Source organism: Pocillopora verrucosa, chromosome 14 (assembly GCF_036669915.1).
Source record: "Pocillopora verrucosa isolate sample1 chromosome 14, ASM3666991v2, whole genome shotgun sequence".
Taxonomy (NCBI): domain Eukaryota; kingdom Metazoa; phylum Cnidaria; class Anthozoa; order Scleractinia; family Pocilloporidae; genus Pocillopora; species Pocillopora verrucosa.
Genome location: NC_089325.1, coordinates 12,062,983 through 12,082,595, shown reverse-complemented (window position 1 = coordinate 12,082,595; position 19,613 = coordinate 12,062,983). Strand labels below are relative to the sequence as shown.

The 19,613-nt window shown below is 36.7% G+C and overlaps 2 protein-coding genes across 2 annotated transcripts; one reads left to right on the top strand and one right to left on the bottom strand.

Annotated features, from left to right (window-relative positions):
* The first annotated feature begins 102 nt into the window (after positions 1-102).
* LOC131795594 (tudor domain-containing protein 3) lies at positions 103-15,393 on the top strand. The gene is made up of 14 exons (XM_059113177.2): positions 103-156; positions 408-498; positions 1,508-1,573; positions 2,057-2,217; positions 3,459-3,600; positions 4,517-4,637; positions 5,005-5,414; positions 5,752-5,809; positions 6,572-6,685; positions 8,078-9,141; positions 9,602-9,652; positions 10,130-10,258; positions 11,460-11,823; positions 12,081-15,393. Exons 1-14 carry the CDS (start codon positions 128-130, stop codon positions 12,221-12,223), a joined length of 2,943 nt encoding a protein of 980 aa, XP_058969160.2. The 5' UTR covers positions 103-127; the 3' UTR covers positions 12,224-15,393.
* Positions 15,319-19,608, bottom strand: LOC131795599 (protection of telomeres protein 1-like). Its single transcript, XM_059113181.2, is given in 4 exon segments — positions 15,319-17,226; positions 17,708-18,203; positions 18,560-19,268; positions 19,395-19,608. Coding segments are annotated over 4 exon segments (2,316 nt in total). The 3' UTR covers positions 15,319-16,329.
* Positions 19,609-19,613: the final 5 nt, after the last annotated feature.

Below are 19,613 nucleotides of genomic sequence, written 5' to 3'. Positions count from 1 at the left end.
AACAACGAGCAGACTTGTCTTAGAGCCCAGACTTCTTCCGCGGGGTAAAATCTGGGTAAGCGGTCAAATCTATCCTTACAGCGGTTTCTGACTGAACAGCCTTCTTGTGGAAGAATTTCGTCGTGGCATGGAGGCAAAGTTGAAAGAAAATGGATGGTGGGCACTCATTTTAAATTGTTGAATATCCATTCTCCTGTTACATCTGTTTTCGTTCACAAACATGCAGCCTTGCACTTAGCTTTTTGCCCTGCGCGCTTGGTTTTTTTATGCTCATTTAGGCGAGAAAATAGAGAAGTTGCGGTTTTCTCGTGTGCGCTTCACGCTCAACACATAACTAGATCTGCTGCGCAGATCGCCTTGAAAGCTGTTGTTGTTTCTTTCGATGAAACGATTATTTCGCCTTCCAGGTTTCTTTCCTCCGATGGGATTGCAGAGTGTGAAAGGGTTTGCAACAAAGAGAAGCCATCTTACCAGGAGCTCTCAAAGGCAGCCCTTAATGTGAGTATTGGAAGCCCAAAACACGTCGAAGGAAACAAAGATGTTGGAAGAGATCTTGTCTTTGCTTTGTTACACGATTGCTCTCTAAACTGATCACCTCCTTGCTGTATTAATGTAGTCTTTTAATGGTGCTAGACGGAGTTTACTTGTCACAGAAGATTTTAGCCACTGCTCATTAAATATGAACATTTTAAAGTTTAATGCACTCATGAATCGGCTTGTGACGGGACATCCAGCTAAATATTTTGGTTTGTTTCAATTGATTTTTTGATGAAGCGTATCTCATCTTTTGCCTAGGTTGTTTTTTCACCACGCAAAACCGTGAAAATCGTGCCTGGTATCCTTGATTTTGCATTTTTCTCGAAATCGCCAATCGATCCCCATGGAAAAAAGTGCAGTGAATGAATGTTAGAATTTCTCACTTGAAATGGACGTGTGTGTAATGATTCTAAACCATCTGTGGTCGTGAATAATTTGTAAAAACTTAAACCACTGATGTATGTATTATCCTCAAATCTAGTACATCATGTATTCCACTGAATTGTTTCCATATTTGCTTGGAATATCAAGGATTATTTGTTATGTACATATGAACACATCCGATCTCATTGTACATCTCCACCTGTACATTGGATGTTATTACCTTGTGTAAAGCACAGCTGTAAAGGTATCTTGTTTGCCTGTAGAGTGTCCATATTTGTGAGAGTAACCATGAAATTATTTAAGCTTGTGCTGAAAGCTGTAGGTAGTCCAGTAGATTAACTTGCCTCCAGGAATGAAAAATTTTTCTCTCCTAACTCCATGCCTGCAAAAATCTCTGACTTCACTATTTTGCCTTTCATTTTTTTTAGTCTTATCACTGTGATCACTATTATCTAAGTTGTAAGAAACATTTTGCACACTGTACAGATAATCGATCTTAAGATTCAAGAGTGAAAAGATTCTGTGAATAAAACAATGAATCTGTCATTCTTTTCATTAATCAATCAGTTTTATTTTTCCATTTTAGCTGGACTTGAAACAATATGGCATGAAACATCTTCCTGATGACATCAACCGTGGAAAGGTGGAATCAGTAAGTTTATTTTACTGTAAATTTAATTAAAAAATAAATTTAATTGCTACTGGCAAGGATCCTGAAATCTTGGGAGCTTTAGGTCAACCCTCTGTTTGGCTTGGTCACATTTTGGGAGACCAAAGGCTGGGCAGGGTCAATTACATTTGGGTTCTTTTTGTGTCTTAGATTAAATTCTCCCTATCAAGTAAGGAGAAATACAGCAGGCATGGGTTTATGACTTTGACTTGTATAAGTGATCAGCATATAAATTCTCCCCTCAACTTTGATGAATATTCAGGCAGACATTGATGAGAATTAACCCTCTACTAATGTAGCAGACAGAGGGGACTAACTGGCAGATCAGATCAGATGAAATCTTGGAAGTGAAAGGGTTAATGCCACACCAAATTCACAGGATTTCTGAACAGTTGGTGTGAAGTTTTGGCTCCTACTTATCTACATCAATAGGATTGAGTAAAATTTTGTTTGAATTTTCAACAGGTCAATGGGCCTATGGTCCTGCAAGTGCAAAAACTACGAAATGTTTCTGCTCCAAAAGCTAACGAAGACTCAAACCATTCACCAAGATTATTGAAAGTTCAGCTGACAGATGGCCATTTGACTTGTAATGGATTAGAAATGGCATCCATTCCTAACCTCAGGTATACAAAGAGAGTTGTTGCTTATTAAATGATAATTTAAGCTTGCACGTGTAATTTTATTAACCCTCAAACTCCCAAGATCTGATTGTTAATTCTCTCCTCTAGCTGCTATATGTTTCCTTGAAAATAAGTTATGAGAATTTGGTATTAAATCAAGATAACACCGTAAACCTGATAAGTTTGAATATTCTTATCACCTGTTTGCTGGATAATGTTTAGATATAATAGGGAGAAGTTACTTGTTAATCACTCCTGGGAGTTAAAGGGTTAACATGTAATTTACTCTTACATGATGCAGTAAAACTGTGATGGGAATAGTTAGGTTTATCAGCTACGGGATGTTACCTTGATTTACTATAAAATTCTCCCAGCTCATGTAGAAGGAAATGCACAGCTTCATGAAGGGAGAATTGAGGATTCAAACAGATTATGGAAGGTTTAGTGTTAAGGCTTTTGACCACTACCAGCCTTGGAACTATTCACATATTTCATACTGTAACAATGAAATTTTTCTCACTGGTAGCAGCTTTGTCAGAAATTTTATTTATGTTTGAAAGTTTGACTTGCGTCACAAAAATGATCTAGAATCTATTATCCCAGTCCCATTGTGACAGAGTGGCAGGTCCCTGTTAACCCTTAACTCCCAGAGGTGATAAATATGTAACTTTTCCCTATAATATCCATACATTATTCACAAAAGAGTGATAAGAATAGGCAATATTATCAGGTAGAAGTCATTATCTTGATCTTACACCAAATTTCCCTAACTGATTTAGAAGGAAATGTGTAGCAGCTAGAGGAGAGAATTAACAATTAGATCTTGGGAGGTTAAGGGTTAATAATTATTAAGCAGCTATGATTTAAGATCATCCTTTTGAGTGCATGGCTGCAAACAGTTTAGTCTTGTCAAATCATGTGAGGAAAATAATTTCCTACAGCTCTTTTACCATGGCTGTTTAAGAAATTTTCTTTTCCAATGCAAAATCTTGCCTACACGAAGCAAGGGGATAATATATTTTTTTTACTTTTTGTATGCTGCTGTAGGTATTATTTGCTAGATTGTAATCATTAGTTGGTAAAGAGCCACCTAGTTGAAACTTTTTCAATTAACCATTATTATCAAATTGAATATAATAATAATTATTATAATAATAATATTATTATTATTATACATTGATTTTCACTTGATTTGCAAATGAGATTGTGTGATGTGATCATATATTTGTCTTTTGTTCAAACAGCTTATCAATTCCTCCTGGAACCAAGGTTTACTTAACAGGCTCCATTACTGTTCAGGAGAGCTTTCTGATGCTGGATGCTAACAACACAAGGGTCTTAGGGGGAGAGGTGGAGAAACTGAAGGAAAAATGGGAGCTAAATAAGGTTAGAACTTCCCATATGTTATTGTTCAGAGGTGTCCTTTTTTGGAGTTGTTTTAAGCTTGTTTTTTAATTTGAGGTTGTATGCCATTGATTGCAAGTCTACCATGAGTCAACCCTTTAACTCCCAAGATTCCATTAGTAATTCTCCTTACTGTCTACCATACAGTTCTTGTGATGTTAGTTTGGAGAATTTGGGATTGGATCGACTAATAATCCCCTAATTGATAGTTTTCTTTTTTCTCATCACTTGTTTGCTTGATATTGTATTGATATTGTAAGGAGAAATTCTGTCTTGGTCGCTCATGAGAGTTAAAGGTTTAACATAATTTCACTGTATACTGTAAATTTATTTTTTTGGGAAAAAACTAAACTTTGGATAGAAAAAATAACAACTTATTGATAAACGCAATGTAAAAATTTACAAAATTGGACGTTTAATCATTTGATAATTTGTTGAGGGTTGCTTCCATATAAAATGTAAAGATTCTTTGATCTCGAGTTGGAAACCTCTGGAAATGTGATATCATGCAGTTAAAGGTGTAAGCAATCAGGAGAACAGAGAGTGTGACATTGCTGAGAATTTTATAAATGTTTGAAATAACTTGATGCTCGTGTGCAGATGTGGAAAAAAGAAACATTTCCAGAAATATCTATAAATTGCTATACTAATCCTCCTGCCACACTGTGCCTATCCAAGATTGTTTTTACTGGCTGGAAGCAAGGGAAGTAGAGTATGTTACTTGTGGGATGGGGGCATCTAGAGAATCAGGTACAAGGCCAATATTGCAAAAAAGTTGTTTGTTAAGGAAGTTTAAATTTTCTCATAGAATTGGACACATTTCTTGTGCAATGTAGCTCCTGTAAAACAGGTCTTTGAATCAGTTTTTAAGAACCTTTGTCATTTTCTCCCTTTTTAGACCTTAGCGAAGCATTCTCGCATGACTGTGAGTGGAGATGGGCCTCCTCCATTTGTTCCTTTCAGTCAAGGAACCCAACCAGGGATTGAGAACAGAGGAAGATCGGCAGAGAACACCAAAGGTTGGTTTTTAGTTACAACTCACACTGATGCTCTCCAGGACTATAGGGGGGCATAAAGATTATAGATGATTTAGCCTGAAACATTTTTGTTGAGTGCTTCAATTTATTTGTTTATTAATTAGTAATATTAATGCAGGCTGGTCCAGTTCAGCTGGGTTGAACAGGGACTTGCTAACAACATGAACAACAACAACAACAGCATGAACAACTTCCTCTCTGCAATCAGAGGTTTTCATTTGGTTTAATTCAAATTATGCTATATTTTTATTGACATGTGGCACTAATGGTTGTTGACACCCCTGAACACAAAACTCCAAGGTAATTGACAAAAGGTTTGAATTATCAAGATTCTCTTTTTACATTACAGTAAATGGTGTGGTACAAAATAGCACAGAGAAATCAAGAGGTATACAGAGCAAGGATGGTTCTGGTCCACCCCCAAGATCCAGAACAACAGAACATGGACAACATAACAAGCCTGTCAATCAAGAACAAAGGGAAGGTACAGCAAAAAAATTTTCACACAACTCCTGCGATGAACGAGCAGAGAACAAAAGGCCAAATACTGATAAAGCAAATGAAAAACTCGCATCCGAAGGTAAAACAAGTTTAAGTAATCCCAAAGACAAAGAGGCAAGATCTTTTAATTCAGAACCACACAATAATGAAAGAGCCAGGGAAGGAAATCAAGGAAATGATGACAGACAAAACAATAGAGCAGATCGCAATGAGAGGATGGACAGACCAGTTGCAAGAGGGCAGCCTCTGAGACCACAGGCAAGTTAAATGATCATTGGGAACTGTTTAAATGCTCTTAAATGTTTGTCTAGAATTATTCTACTTGTGCACCCAACATCTGACTTAGTGATATGGCTTTGTTCTAAATCATAAGAGGGTTAGAATACTCCTCTTTTGGGCGAGAATGTTATAATGTACAGAGATTTATAATGGAAAACAATTTGGAAGCATGTGAGATTTTATTTGGTTCCTTGTCAATTTTTGTGTCAAAGAAAGTAATTTTGAATCTGATAGATGGCTGATTGAATTGCTCTGATTTTATTTTAATTGATATAAATTATTAGTTTTAGCTATTAAATTTTTTTTCCCCAAGCAGGATACTAACAGAGGAGGTACAAGACCACGAGGCCGTGGAGGAAAACGAGAGCCAGCAGGTAAGAGGTTCTTTTGACCCTTTAAGTCGCACTAGTGACCAAGACAGAATTTCTCCTTACACTATTAGTACAATATCAAGCAGACAAGTAATGAGAATAAAGAAAAATATGAATTAGGGGATTATTGGTTGATCCAAATCCAAATTCTCCAAACTAATATCATAAGAATTGTATGGTAGACAGTAAGGAGAATTACTGATAAAATCCTGTTATAGGGTTAATAATAACCAATAGATAGGTCTTGCTTAGTCGGATGCAACAAGGTAAACAAACACCCAGAGAGATACAAACAGATATAAAAGGGAGGAAGGGAAGATGACTCGTTAATCATTTCTTTAAGGTTTTATGGGTCTTTTTATTGTCACAAACTGAAAAAAGGTTCTCATCTCCTTTTCCCTTTTGGCTAAGTTGTGGATGAAGTGGCAAATAAGGGGTTGTTAAAGCTGGTATTATGAAAGCAAAATGAAGTTGAATTCTTTTGACCCTTTAACTCGTAAGAGTGACTGGCATCCAATTTCTCCTTAAAATATCACCATTGAATCAAACATTCAGGTCATGAGAATAAAGGAAAATAGTCACCAACCAAGGAAGACCTTGATTGATAAATAAATTCTCCCGGTCAGCAGTTTAGGAAACGCATAGAGAAGAGTATGGAGAATGTGCATTCTGATGTTAGGGTGTAAAGGGTTAATTGGTAACCTCATGTAGGGAAGTTCTTGTCTTCCAATGAAGATAAATGATTTTGTTACCATTTCTTAAAAGGCAGGGGAAGGCAGGAAAGTGAAGGGACTGATGATGTAGAAGACTACAGAGCAAGACAACCCTCTGAGCCAGCATTGTGGGACTTTCTCTCAACAAAATTTCCAACTGTTAAAGGTTTGGATTTTCACATGTACTATTTGCTAATTATTAATTGCTACTTAATGTTAACCCAACTGATGTCTGTTAAAATTGTTAAAAAAGGACCAGATTTCTTGTGAAACTCACAAAACCATGAAACAGCTGGAATACTTAACAATTTATATAATCATTTGTTTCATAATGTGGTCACTTCTGATGTGGATTGCACATCCTTATCCAAAGTGAACACATTGTGAGACAAACCCTTTTATTTCTCTTTTGAAGTGGTATTTACCAGGATGAATAACCACAAACTATTTAACAACATAAACCTGGAATGCATGTATATCTGGCTGAGTTCATTAGGGGTCAAATTTCCAAAATGCCCTTTGTATTGTTCATTGATGCAAGAAAACCTGTTTGCAATCTTTACAGTGTTGCAATACAGTGATATTTGTAACCTGATGTATCTCTGTAAGGGCAGTTCTCACTGCATCATGTACACTTTGAAGCTGGTGCCCAAGCCTGCCACGGTCTATGTCAGTTCTTAGCAAGACCTTTCTGTTGCATATTCACAATGTAATTATATTCAAATCATATTTAGACCTATTGCAAACGCATTCAAACAACCAAAATACCTGGACTCTTAAACTTAGTTTTATTTCTTTGGGCAGTTTCAAATCTTTTGGCTTAGTATTCCATTTTGTTCCCACAGAAAAAATTAAATACAGACATGTTGTCTACTTTAATGGAGAGTTGTAAGTTGCAGTTGATAAACTTCTTGGAGATAGGCTGGAGCTGTTCAAAAAATGTCAAAAAACATTATTTCGCCAGGCATAATGCTGATAAAAGAATTTTTGAAAAGATCACAACATTGAATGTATTTGCTATTATTTATGTTGTGCTGGTAATATTTTTGGCACCAAAGTGTGGAGGGGTGGGGGGGCCTCTGTCACTTATGGTGTTGATTTAAAGTAATAATAAAATTTAAATTAATTTTGATTAATGATACCCCCCTGTTATGCTTCACAAGCCTAAAATAAAATTGTATTCATTGCTGTGTTAACCCTTTCACCCCTTAGAGGGATTAACATGTAATTTCTCCTTACAATAATACCTCCCCTGAATCGCTCATAAAGGTCACAAGAATAAAGGAAATGATCACCAACTAAAGAAGCCCTTAGTTGTCAAACAAATTCTCCTCATCAGCATCTTAAGAAATGTATGATGAACAATATGGAGTATATGCATTTTGATATTAGGGTGTAAAGGGTTAAAACTTTTGTGGTTTTATCCAGTGACCTTATGGCAAGTGTCTAGTAAGGTTGCTGTGCTTTCAGAAAAAGCAGATGAATAGAAAGTGAGTCATCTCAAGCACTCTGAGGGTTTTGTCTCTCCTGATATTTTATTTCAAACTCTTGCTTACAGATTCTAAGAATCAAAGGCCACAAAAATATAATGAAAGCCAGAAAACAAATGAAGTTCACCACGAAAGACCTCCGCCAAGACCACCACCCAAACAAGAAAATGATACAGAAAAGCCTAAGCAACAGAACCAAGATACAAAAGCTGAGAAAGGGGAGAATGTTCCCCCTACAAGCAAAGAGCAAACTGATGTACAACATGAATATACAACCCCTAGAGAGATTGAGAAATCAAAGCAAGAATCTTCACCCCAGAGCAGAGATGGAAGACAACAGTCCAGGCAGCAACGCGAACCTCACTACAAGCAACAGCAGAATCCTGGGCAGGTTAAAGGAAGAGGTTCTAGAAGGCATGATCATGATTCTAGGCCATACAACCAAAGCTTACCACCACGACTGCAAAAGAAACAACAGCAACAACAACAGCAACGGCAACAGCAACAACAACAGCAGCATCATCATCATCAACATTATCAGCAGCATGGTCACAAACATGAGACAGAGGTGAATAGTGATGGTGTTGAAGCTGAGTATACAGCTGCAGGGAGCCCACCTTCTGTTGCACAGGAAGATGATGCAATTGTGAGGTTTAGTGCATCAACTATTAACCCTGAATTTGTAGAGGACCCTCCAAGTCACCATCAACAAACAGTTCAGTTTCGTGACCAGCAGGGTGGTTCATACACTGGTCAGCCATATACTGGACAAGGCAAATGGCAAAAAAACTATCGCCAAGGATCAGACCAGTTTAGACCGGCAAATTTTACCCCTCCAAATGTACAACAACAACAACAGCAGCACATTGAGTTTGTTACTATGGCATTGGAGTCGCAGCGGGTGCAGGCTCAGTTTGTTGTCAATCAACCTCAACAGTTTGTGGAGCAGGGTGGAAGGGAACAGGCTGAGATTGGTGTACCACAGGAATACCAGTATACACAGCAGGCCCAACCCCCAGTCCAGGCATATCCTGTGTACCAGGTGCGACCAGCTCAGATGACTCATCAGCCAATGGCACCTCAGCCAGCCATGCCACAGCAGCCATTAGCTACACAAATGCCAGTGCAACAGGTAATGGTCAATTTGTGGAGTGCCTTGATATTTTCTTGCATAAACTCTTCATACCTTGGATTCAAACTTGGCCATTAAAGACAAAATTTTTAGTAATTATTATCACTAAGTTTATAATCTGCAATTTTTTACAAAAGAAAACAATAAAGCATTGATTGTATTGCACAGAAAAGATATCTCACTAAGCATTTTGTAATAATAAGAATGAAGCTTGATACATGATTGCTAAATTAATTGGAAACATAAACTACAAGTTACCAGTAAGTCACCAAAATCTTTTCTTGTTGTAATGGCCAACAAAACTGTTCTGGCTTGTAGTGCAGCTGTCAGGCCTACTCTTTCATAGAAAATAACAATACTACTTATAGAGGATAAAAAAAATATTGTTCTGTTCTTCTTGATGTTGGGAACAGTTCTTTTGAGTTACTGAACTCCTCTTTTTTTTCTTTTTTTTTTTCAGGTGGGCTGGAAAAAGGGTGACCATTGCTTGGCTCTTTGGAGAGATGGACAGGTAGTGTCAGAAACTCAAAGCTTATCATATTATTATGCCCAGGTGGCTCTGCCCTTTGATGCATTTTTATGGGATGAATTAACTCTGTATGTATTCTGTAGCATTTGCCTCACTACCTCATCTTAAATGGGCAACCATGACCCTAGGGTGTGGCTAAGAGGGTAAATATTTTGAACTTCTCACCTTTTGGCAAGATAAAGTGATAATCCACAATTATAAATTGTAAATTGAAGAAAAAAAAACTGGCATGTTCTTATGTTGGAAACTGAATGATATGTTAATTCTTTTGAATTTGATTGATATTAAGAAGTGATTTCGTTTATCTATTACATAACCAATTAAACATGTTTTTTACCTTTTCAAAACTTAAAAACAGATGTGTGTAAGGTGCTAGCACAGGATTCCCATACAATAAAATCAGTCCTGAATGTCCTGTGGCCACGAATAATTATATACTAACAAATCACTCTTCTCCAGTATTACAGTGCCAAGATGGAGGAACTGATGGGTGATGGTGTCAATTGTATGGTCTCCTTCTTGGATTTCAACAATGTTTGTGATTATGTGCCTCTCTCATCTTTAAGGCCTTTTCCAATAATTGCCTGGGTATGTAAAAAATTATCTGATTGATTGACCTGCAAAGAGAACTATTCCATCCTGCTAATAGATTTATTCTGTTCTATCCTGGTCACCTTTATGTAAGATTATGTATTGATAATGTCAAATGAAGTTGTATTCTAATCACCTCTTGAGGTAAAAACGGTAATTATAATCTATTAATTAAAGTTAGTACTTGCTCTGTAACTTACCATTAACCTTTAACTCCCAAGATCTGATTGTTAATTCTCCCCTCTTGCTGCTACACATTTCCTTGTTAATTAGTTATGAGAAATGAATTTAAGAGATCCTCGCAGCTAAGAACACTACTGAACTAGCAGTTGAAAATAGGACCTGAAAAAAATTCGGGTCTATATGGGAGTTGAACTCATGACCTCTGTGATACCGGTGCAGCGCTCTACCAACTGAGCTAACAAGTCAACTGGGAGCTGGTCAATGTGTTAGGTCCAAATAAACCATTCAAGTGATGAATAATGATTTTAGATATATGAAATTCATTTATTTGCACTGTGGTGAAGAAACGAATTTAAGAGATCCTCACAGCTAAGAACACTACTGAACTAGTAGTTGAAAAAAGGACCTGTAAAAAATTGGGTTCAAATCCCGTACAGGCCAAAATGTTTTTCAGGTCCTATTTTCAACTTCTAGTTCAGTAGTGTTCTTAACTGTGAGGATCTCTTAATTTCCTTTCTTCACCGCACTGCAAATATATGAATTTCATATGTCTAAAATCATTAGTTATGAGAACTTGGTGCTAGATCAAGATAGCAGCTTCTGCCTGATGAGTTTGAATATTCTCATTACCTGTTTGCTGAAGAATGTATGGATATTGTAGGGAGAAGTTTTATTTTAATCACTTCTGGGAGTTAAAGGGTTAAGTCTTCTTGGGTATTCTCCTCTTTCATGTTAAGTATTATTATTGAAAGAATTCCCATAATGTGGAGAATCAAAAAAAAAAAGTTTAATGATAATCTGTTTCCTATGAGAAACCTGAAAATTAAATTTAAATTTATCACTTTTTATTTCTTAGCTGAAATTTGCTTGATGTCATGATGGCCATACTAACTATGAACCAAAAAGATATGTTGAAGAAACTTTGCAAAATTTACAAAATATCTTGGTAATATTAGTTGTTTCCATTACAAATCCAGTGTCAGTAATTTTGATTCCTTTTTTTTCTCTTTTTCAGGGAGAGAATAGTAATACACAGCCTCCACCTGCAGGTGCTGTTGCCACAGTGCCATATTACACACAGGGGGCACCAGTTGGCATAGTGACCAGACCCCAGGTAATGATCCCTGTGTCTGGACAGCCTCCTTTCCATGCTGGTACTCGACCTACCATTGTTCATTCTACCCAAGTCCCTGCTCAGGTACAGTGGCAGCCAGCTCAGGTTCAGTACCAAGAGGTCAGACAAGCAGCTTTCCAGCCAGTCATGCATTATGGGGCTGTGCCGCAGTCAACTACAGGGAGCCCTGCTCCAGCAGCTTATGGTGTACCCACAGCAACTGGGGTACATTTTGTCAGGGGTGTGAAGGATGCCCAAGGTCAAGGTTAGCACATGGTTTTCATTTGCTTCTTTCTTTTTTACTCTCTTGATCTAAATGTGTGATTCACAGACAATGATGTCAGGAAAAATTTGATGCTAGTCACCTTTGGAGGTCAAATAGTTGAGATAACAGTGGTGAGATATCACACCTTTGCTGTGTGTGGCTGGTTCAGGAAAGAAAGTGCCCTGTGTGGCAAAGAGTTCTTGATATTCATCAGGTGTTCCTGAGGCTGATGTTGACTTTCTCATCATTTTCCCCAGATGTGTACAGCAACACTCCAGAGGCAGGCAGAGGAAGATCAAGTCCAAACTCAGGTGGTTATTCCAAATCAAGACGACCAAACAGAGCTACACAAAATTACTATGTACCACCCAGACAACAGAAGTTCAAGGATAAAGGGTAGTCATAGATTGAAATGTTAAAAGAAATTACTTTCAGCACTGTCTGTTTGAAGTAGATAATGTCATCCAGTGGATACATTTCCACTTAGTGAATAGCTTATCTTTACTGACTGGGAATGTATTCCTTGAATAACATTTTCCACTGTTCAAACAACTGGGCATGTAAAAATAATCTCTAATATGAAAATTTAATTAATATGTAGTAAAATATAACAACTTTTTTTTCGACATGGAAGATGTGGTTAATGTAGTTGATGTGCAAACCATGTGTATTTTAAGGAATAGTCTTTGTTTTAAACAGCTATGTGAAAATTTATCTGGTAGGAAGGGGGTAATTATGAGGCACTTTAGAGCATGATTCTCTTCTCAGCCATTAAAATTAGAAAATCTTATTAGCAAAAGGGGTGAAGCAAGATGTAGATTTTATTTTAACCTGTGCTTTTGGCAGTAGTGAGATTTTGTTAACTACATAAAACTAACTCTGTGCTAAAAGTGCTTAAAAATATTAACTTTATATTGCAGTGAATTGATTATTAGAAGAATTGATAGAAGTAGGCAAACCATCTAGTGAATTTTGAAATGTGATTTTGAGCTGTAGCCCTTTTCTTTAACTATGGCCTTAATCCTTGTGTTGAAATGCCACCCAAAAATTGGGTCCTTCACTTAGGCTAACTGGTAAAATTTCCCCAAAAAAGGGGTTTACAAAGAAGTTTAAATTTTTTTTCTGTTGTTCAATCTGCTCCATTTGGCTTTTCACCTTTATTAATCAATTCCTTACAGAACTGCTGTTCAGTTGTGTAAGAGGACTTCTTTAACCCTTGAACTCCCAAGATCTGATTGTTAATTCTCCCCTCCAGCAGCTGCACATTTCTTTTTAAATTATTTAGAAGAATTTAGTGCCAGATCAAGACAACTTCTACCTTATAACTTTGAATATTCTCATTACCTGTTTGCTGGATACTGTATGGATATTAAAGGGAGAATTTACATGTTAACAGCTTCTGGGAGTTAAAGGGTTAAAAAAAAGCAAGTAAAATAGGCAAGATCTTTGTTTCTCATGAAGTTTACATGTAACCTAGTATTCCAGGCTTGGGAACAGACATATCAAATGAAGGCTTTTTGCTGTGACATGGGGCTAAATTAAGAGAAAAACTAACATTTTTTATGAGATGACAAGAGAATGTTTTGGATGGCCAAGTAATGGATTGATTTCCTAGCTTGCCAACAAGAAAGAAATACCTATTTATGGGGTTTAACAAAAGTACATTATTTTTTATTTCAAAAATTCTATACTTGAGTTACTGCAAAATTGATAATCAAACTAGTGAACTTTGCAATTTCACACAAGTGAAGTCTGTGTTTTTCATTATGGCCTATCAATTTTCAGGGAAAAAAATGGGAGGGAAAAATTATTTTGAAATGTATATTACTATGATTGGAAATTTTATTCGGAAGATGACTTGGGATGAAGCAAGGTCAGCATTGGTGGAAACTTGCTCAGATGTACTGTTGTGTTGGTAATGTTCTTAATTCTTGACTATTCTCCCTAACAAAGTTAACAATTTGACTTCTGCATATTGCTTGAGCAATAAACTTTCAGTATTGTACAAACCAGCCTTATATCCTGAGCATAGCAATGTTACTTTTTTTATTATTATGGCAGAGAGTTTCTAGTTCTATTGAATGTGATGTGTTGAATGTGGTAAATTATAGGTTTATTAGGTGTATGCCTGAACCTTAATAATCTGATCACCAAAATGTTGACTGATGTTGTTACTGGAAACGTTTGGTTGAGAGGTGTAGATAGTCTGTAGTAATGAATCTTTTTGAGAGAGCAAGTTGGTGTTGTAAGCTTGCAGTTAATGGAGCTGCCATCTTGGTGGAGAAAATGGCATTGCAAATATTGCACCTGTTTAAGGGCCTTGGTCAGTGGAGATGAGCAATAGATGGGTTGAGCTAAAAATTAGTTTTTTTCAGGCAAATGACTTTTTCATCTAACTGGGATAAAAAGCTTGCATAAAGTTTGGAGAGCATTTAAGAGAGGCAAGAGTTACTGGAGGTGCAACTAAGTGCAACTTAGCCTTCTTGCATGCTCTCCAAACCTAGCAAGTGCTTCATATTTTATATCAATGCACAACTGATACAGGAACCAATAGTTTTGTAACAATTTCCACATGGTGTGTTAAATGTTTGGTGAACAGAAGTTCTCTCTGTGTAGCATATTATTTGTAGTCATAATAGTCCATTGTGGAAATATGAAGCAAGTTTGTGCAATTGAATTTTATAACACAAATTTACTAGCTGTATTATAATTTTGTTCCCTCATCCATCCCTCTTTTCCTATGCAGGACATTTTGCTCATTTCCAGTGACCAAGAGAGTTTCACAGGGTACCTGAAATTTTGCAAAGAAATTGCAAGAGTTTGTGTGCTAAGAATGTTTTTGTACTGCAGGCTAAAATCCCCTCTTGAAATTTGGTTGTGGAAAGAGGCTTTTTTCTATTATAGTACTAATAAGAAAAATTAGCTTTTCCTAGTCTTAAAATTATGTCCAGTTATTTCACTTATCAGCTTGTGGTTTACTGTAGTCCCAAATTTATCAATTAACATAATTTTTGAGTTTTAATTTTTCTAAATAACATATTGTAACTAAATTTGCTTCTGTGTTGTCTCAAGGCTGCTGGGTCTTGGTGTTACACAATTCATTTTCTAGTATTTATATTTATTGATGGAGAAATGGTAGGACATTTCTCTATTTGTTGCATATTATAAAATAATGTGATTGAAAAACTCAATGAAATTGGTCACCATCTTAGACACTGTTAGTAATGGAGTAACAAAGGTTATCAAGAATTTACAATGTACTGTAAAATGTGAACTGCAATTAGTAGATATTGTTCTGATCAAATCTTAAAATCTGTGATATTTTTACTGTTGTGCGCATTTTATTAAACTATAAACTAATGAAGGAAAATCTATTTGTGATTTTGAAGTTACTAGGTAAATACTTTTTTTTTTCTGTACTTGCCATTTGTAAGCCACTAAACAGTGATTTTTCTTTTACTTGTAAATTTCTTAACAATAGAAGCCAATGGCTTGAATATTTGCTCGAGGTATGTAGGTGCCTGTAGTAGGTATGTTTTTATCATTTGTGCCAACTTATGTTCTATTCGTGCTTCTTAACTAACTTTATTTCAGTTATGTTGCTACTTGGCAATAAAATTGAATAAAGACAAAAACAAGAAAAGTTCATACCTGATTGAAACAATTCTCTACAACTCATGTCCAACCCAAAATTTTCTTTTCTGTTTATTCCACAAGAGTTAAAGAACATACACTTCAAGAACCAGAATTTTATCAATGATTATTAACCCTTTGACCCTTACAAGTGATTGGCATGTAATTTCTCCTCACAATATCACCCCTGAATCACACATTAAGGTAATGAGAATAAAGGGAATGATCACCAACTAAAGAAGCTCTTGATTGTTAAACAAATTCTCCTTGTCAGTAGCATGGGAAATGTATAGAGAACAGTATGGAGAAATTGTATACTGATGTTGGGGTGTAAAGGGTTAACAATGAAGTTATTGTCAGAGTTATGGAACTGTTTTGAACTTCTTTCCAGAAATTCAACCTTAGAATGATACCCACATCCTCAATGATTTCTACAGTATATGTGCTTAAAGATATAGAATGGACTGTTTCTTGAAGCAAACAGCTTTTATGAGGAAAAACATAGGGTTTGGAGAACAGCTAACATCCAATCCTAACTTAAAATTGGAGGTTCTTTTGGTAAACCTGAAACTTGAAGCTTGAAGTTTACATCAACTGCAATCTTAAACAGCACTGTAATCTTTTACAATGATATTACCAATTGAGAAGTTCACCCCACAACTCTGTTCTCCAACTATCTGCCTTCAGATAATCAGAAAAAACTACAGGGTAAGAGGAAAAAAATCAACAACAACAAAACAAACTGTTGTGGATAGACCATTGTTCTGATGAAACAATGAGAAGTTGAACTGTGCATTTTTGCAGCAATGTGATGAAAACATTAATATGAAAACTGTCCCTTAGCCTGATAACAGACATCTTTCTTGTACTTTTTCAACTGTCATGAACAAATGTAGAATCAAACACTCGATACTGAACCTTTCTGCAATCTTTATCAGGGAGATATGAAAATATGCAGAGTTCTAACCATGGTCTTTTATCACCCTTTGGATCTTGGTACACACATTCAATAGAGTTATTTGGATTATTTGTCATAAACAGCATATGTTCCTGGATGGTGTTTTGAAGAGATGCTTGGACTAAAAATTCTTCTGGCGCTGGAAGACCAGCAAAGAAAGTTTTTGCATCCTTATCAAAGACCAATGCATGGAGAAGGCCAGAATCATCCTCAAGAACAAATGAAAACAAATAAGAAAGAGTCATCTCCTGACCACACAAAGAGCATGGGATGATATCACTGTTGGCAGCAGAACAAACAGAACTGGAACTTTCTTGAGGTAAGTATTTACAAGACTGACAAGATCTCCGTATGAAAGACTTCACATCTGATGGTAAATATATCATTGCCTTGACTCTACAGCGAAATTTGTATGGAACAGTCTTGTATGTCTTGATCTCTTTCAAAGAACTGAAAGCAATGCTAGGGTGCTCTGTTATTGTACACGATGTCTGAAGTGCCCGGTTTACTTCATTTGTGATCAAAGAGTTACTTTCCTTCTGTTTGTTAAAGTTCTCCATTTCTTGTTGAATTCCACTGTGGTCAGTTGTTTTGGGTCCATCATGAACATCAACAAATCCATTCTCTATGGCTTCTGATTGTTGTTCTGTATTCTGGTGGGTCACTGAAGCTTCTGCTTCAGCTTCAGCAACCAACTTCAATGTAGAGCTTACTGAAACCATGGGATCGCTCATTGACACAATCTCCACACCACGCCCACATATTGTACCTCCGTGTACTATGAGACTAACACAAGGGCGAGACAGCACCATCTGATGAAAGAACAAATCAAACCAATTGCTTTGGTATAAATTGGCTAGTCATTCAAAACTCAACAAGACAAGCTTATGTTTTTAGTTTAGTTTTTTTTTAACAAACATTACATTTTTACAAAGTAACACTCAAATCTTTTGCTATTTCTTTACCCAGCTCAAAATCTAACATCTCATTCTATCACAAACATGACACGATTGACATTGCTGATCTTTGCAGTCTTTGTCCCATGCTTGTGACAAGAGAAAAAAAAGTTCACTCTATCTTTACCAAGCTCAAAATTTAGCATTTTTCTTATTCTATTTACCAATACAAACACTATTAGGCTACTAATTTACCTCCTTATCTATCGAGGAATCAATAGCGAGTTTAGACCAATTTGATTGCAGCGTTGTGACAGGAAACTAGAGGATTTATTCTAACATCTGATAGCTTTGAAATAATAGCAAAACACAGTTAAGAAATAATCAGGTATGTTACCTCAGGCTTATCTGTAGTCATATCTGCACTGGCTTCCAGCTCTTTGATATGAACATTTCTGATGCAGACAAAATTGCCAGGACTGACTTTTCTGACCTCCCCCTCTACATGATTGTCATATAGAAACACCTCTACACATTTGCCAGCTGACTTGTGAATGAGCTCCTCTGATTTTAATTCTCCCTGTTCACTGAGTGGTTCCACCGAAGTTGATTGACAGGCAGGGGGTGATCCATCCCATAGAGTCAAAGCAATACCATTGCTAGCTTCAGTGTAACTTTTTGACACAACTTGGCAGAGAAGGTTTACAAATGTCTGACTTGTGCTCAAGTCTTTCAGGTTAGTAATGACAAACTTCTTGTTTAGAGATTCCTTTTGCAGTGCCCACAATCGTAATTCCTCAATTGCATCTTTTTCTTGTTCTGTCAAATTGTGCGATTTCGATGATGATGCCCGTGCTTGGTGGTTATCTGTGCAATTTATGTCAAATACAAGCCTGAAAATGATGACCAAAAATAAAGGGTTAACTAGATTCACAGCCATTCTCAAAATTCTGGGACTTTGTGTGACATATGTAGCAGCCTTGATCTGTAGGCTATTTGAACTCTTCTTAGAGCAGTTGGTTAATAAGACCAGGTAAAAAAAGATGTTTTTTGTCTTGTCACGAACGTGGTACACAGGAAAAATTCTGAGTCCCCAAGAAAAATCAAACATCAGACCATTGGATTTCATGCTCCAATGCTCTACCACTGAGCCACAGAGACTCTATGGTGAGTGAGGCCTGTTATGAAGTTCATATGTAAGACACATCCTGAATACTGCTAAGACCAAGTGTTCCTAAAATAAACTTACCAGGTTGATTCAGGTAAGAACTTTCCTTGCATCTCTCCTTTGAAATTGCCAACAGCAACACCATGAAAACGCACAATATCTCCTACAGATCTAATCAATGGCAACCTTTCCTTTGACTTTGAAAAGAGCACCAGCTTAAAACTTTCTTCAAGGGAAGCCAGAGAGGGATCGACTAAGCTTAATGAGCAGACAAAATCAGAACCCTTGGTCTTGAAGGGGCTCTTAAAGAACTTCACCACACCAAATACATTAACAGTGGTGTTAGCACGTATATCTGCCAGCTTTGTGTATTTCACAATTTGAGGTTGTAGGACAAGCCTGCTCCTTTTGCTTGGTGGTTCACTTCCTGTCTTTTCTGCTCTGACAAACGCTGCACATTCTGATGCAAGAGGCAGAGGTCTCCGAACAATATTACTACCTGCGTTTAACATGTTATTAGAATCTCGCACAACCCATACTTTGAGAAATTTACAGCTTTTTTCGTCACCAATGATTTCAAATCTATGACCTTCCCTTGGTGAACTTTCAACCTTTGCTCCTTTTATCATAAGCACGTCTTTTTCCTTCACCGTCTTACACTTCTCTACAAATTTCCCCCTCAGAAAGACTGAGATGACATCTGGTGAGCCAGAATTAACATCTTTGATAGAAAGTTTCATCACCCAGCCTGTAGATGTCTGGAAAATTGGGTATACTGTGATCAACACACCTGTGTAAAAGAAGTGTCCAAAAATGCTCCTTCAGTGCAAACATAGCATAAAGATTACAATAAGGATACAAATAGTACGGATATCAAATTGCGAGTCACAATTAGCACTCACAGCTGAATCTTTACCTTTCACCATGCATGTGGAAAAATCCATATTTTGGGATACATCCTTTATTCTAATGCATCGGTAGGTGTTTTCAATTTTCTCTATTGAGCAAGCATCTTCTAGAATTTGTACAATTGTATCTTCTTTTTGCTCGCGGGAAATGTTCAAACTACCCGCCATTTTGGACAATCAGGATCTTGACAAGAATTCCTTTCGACGAAAGGCTTGAGCCATCAGTA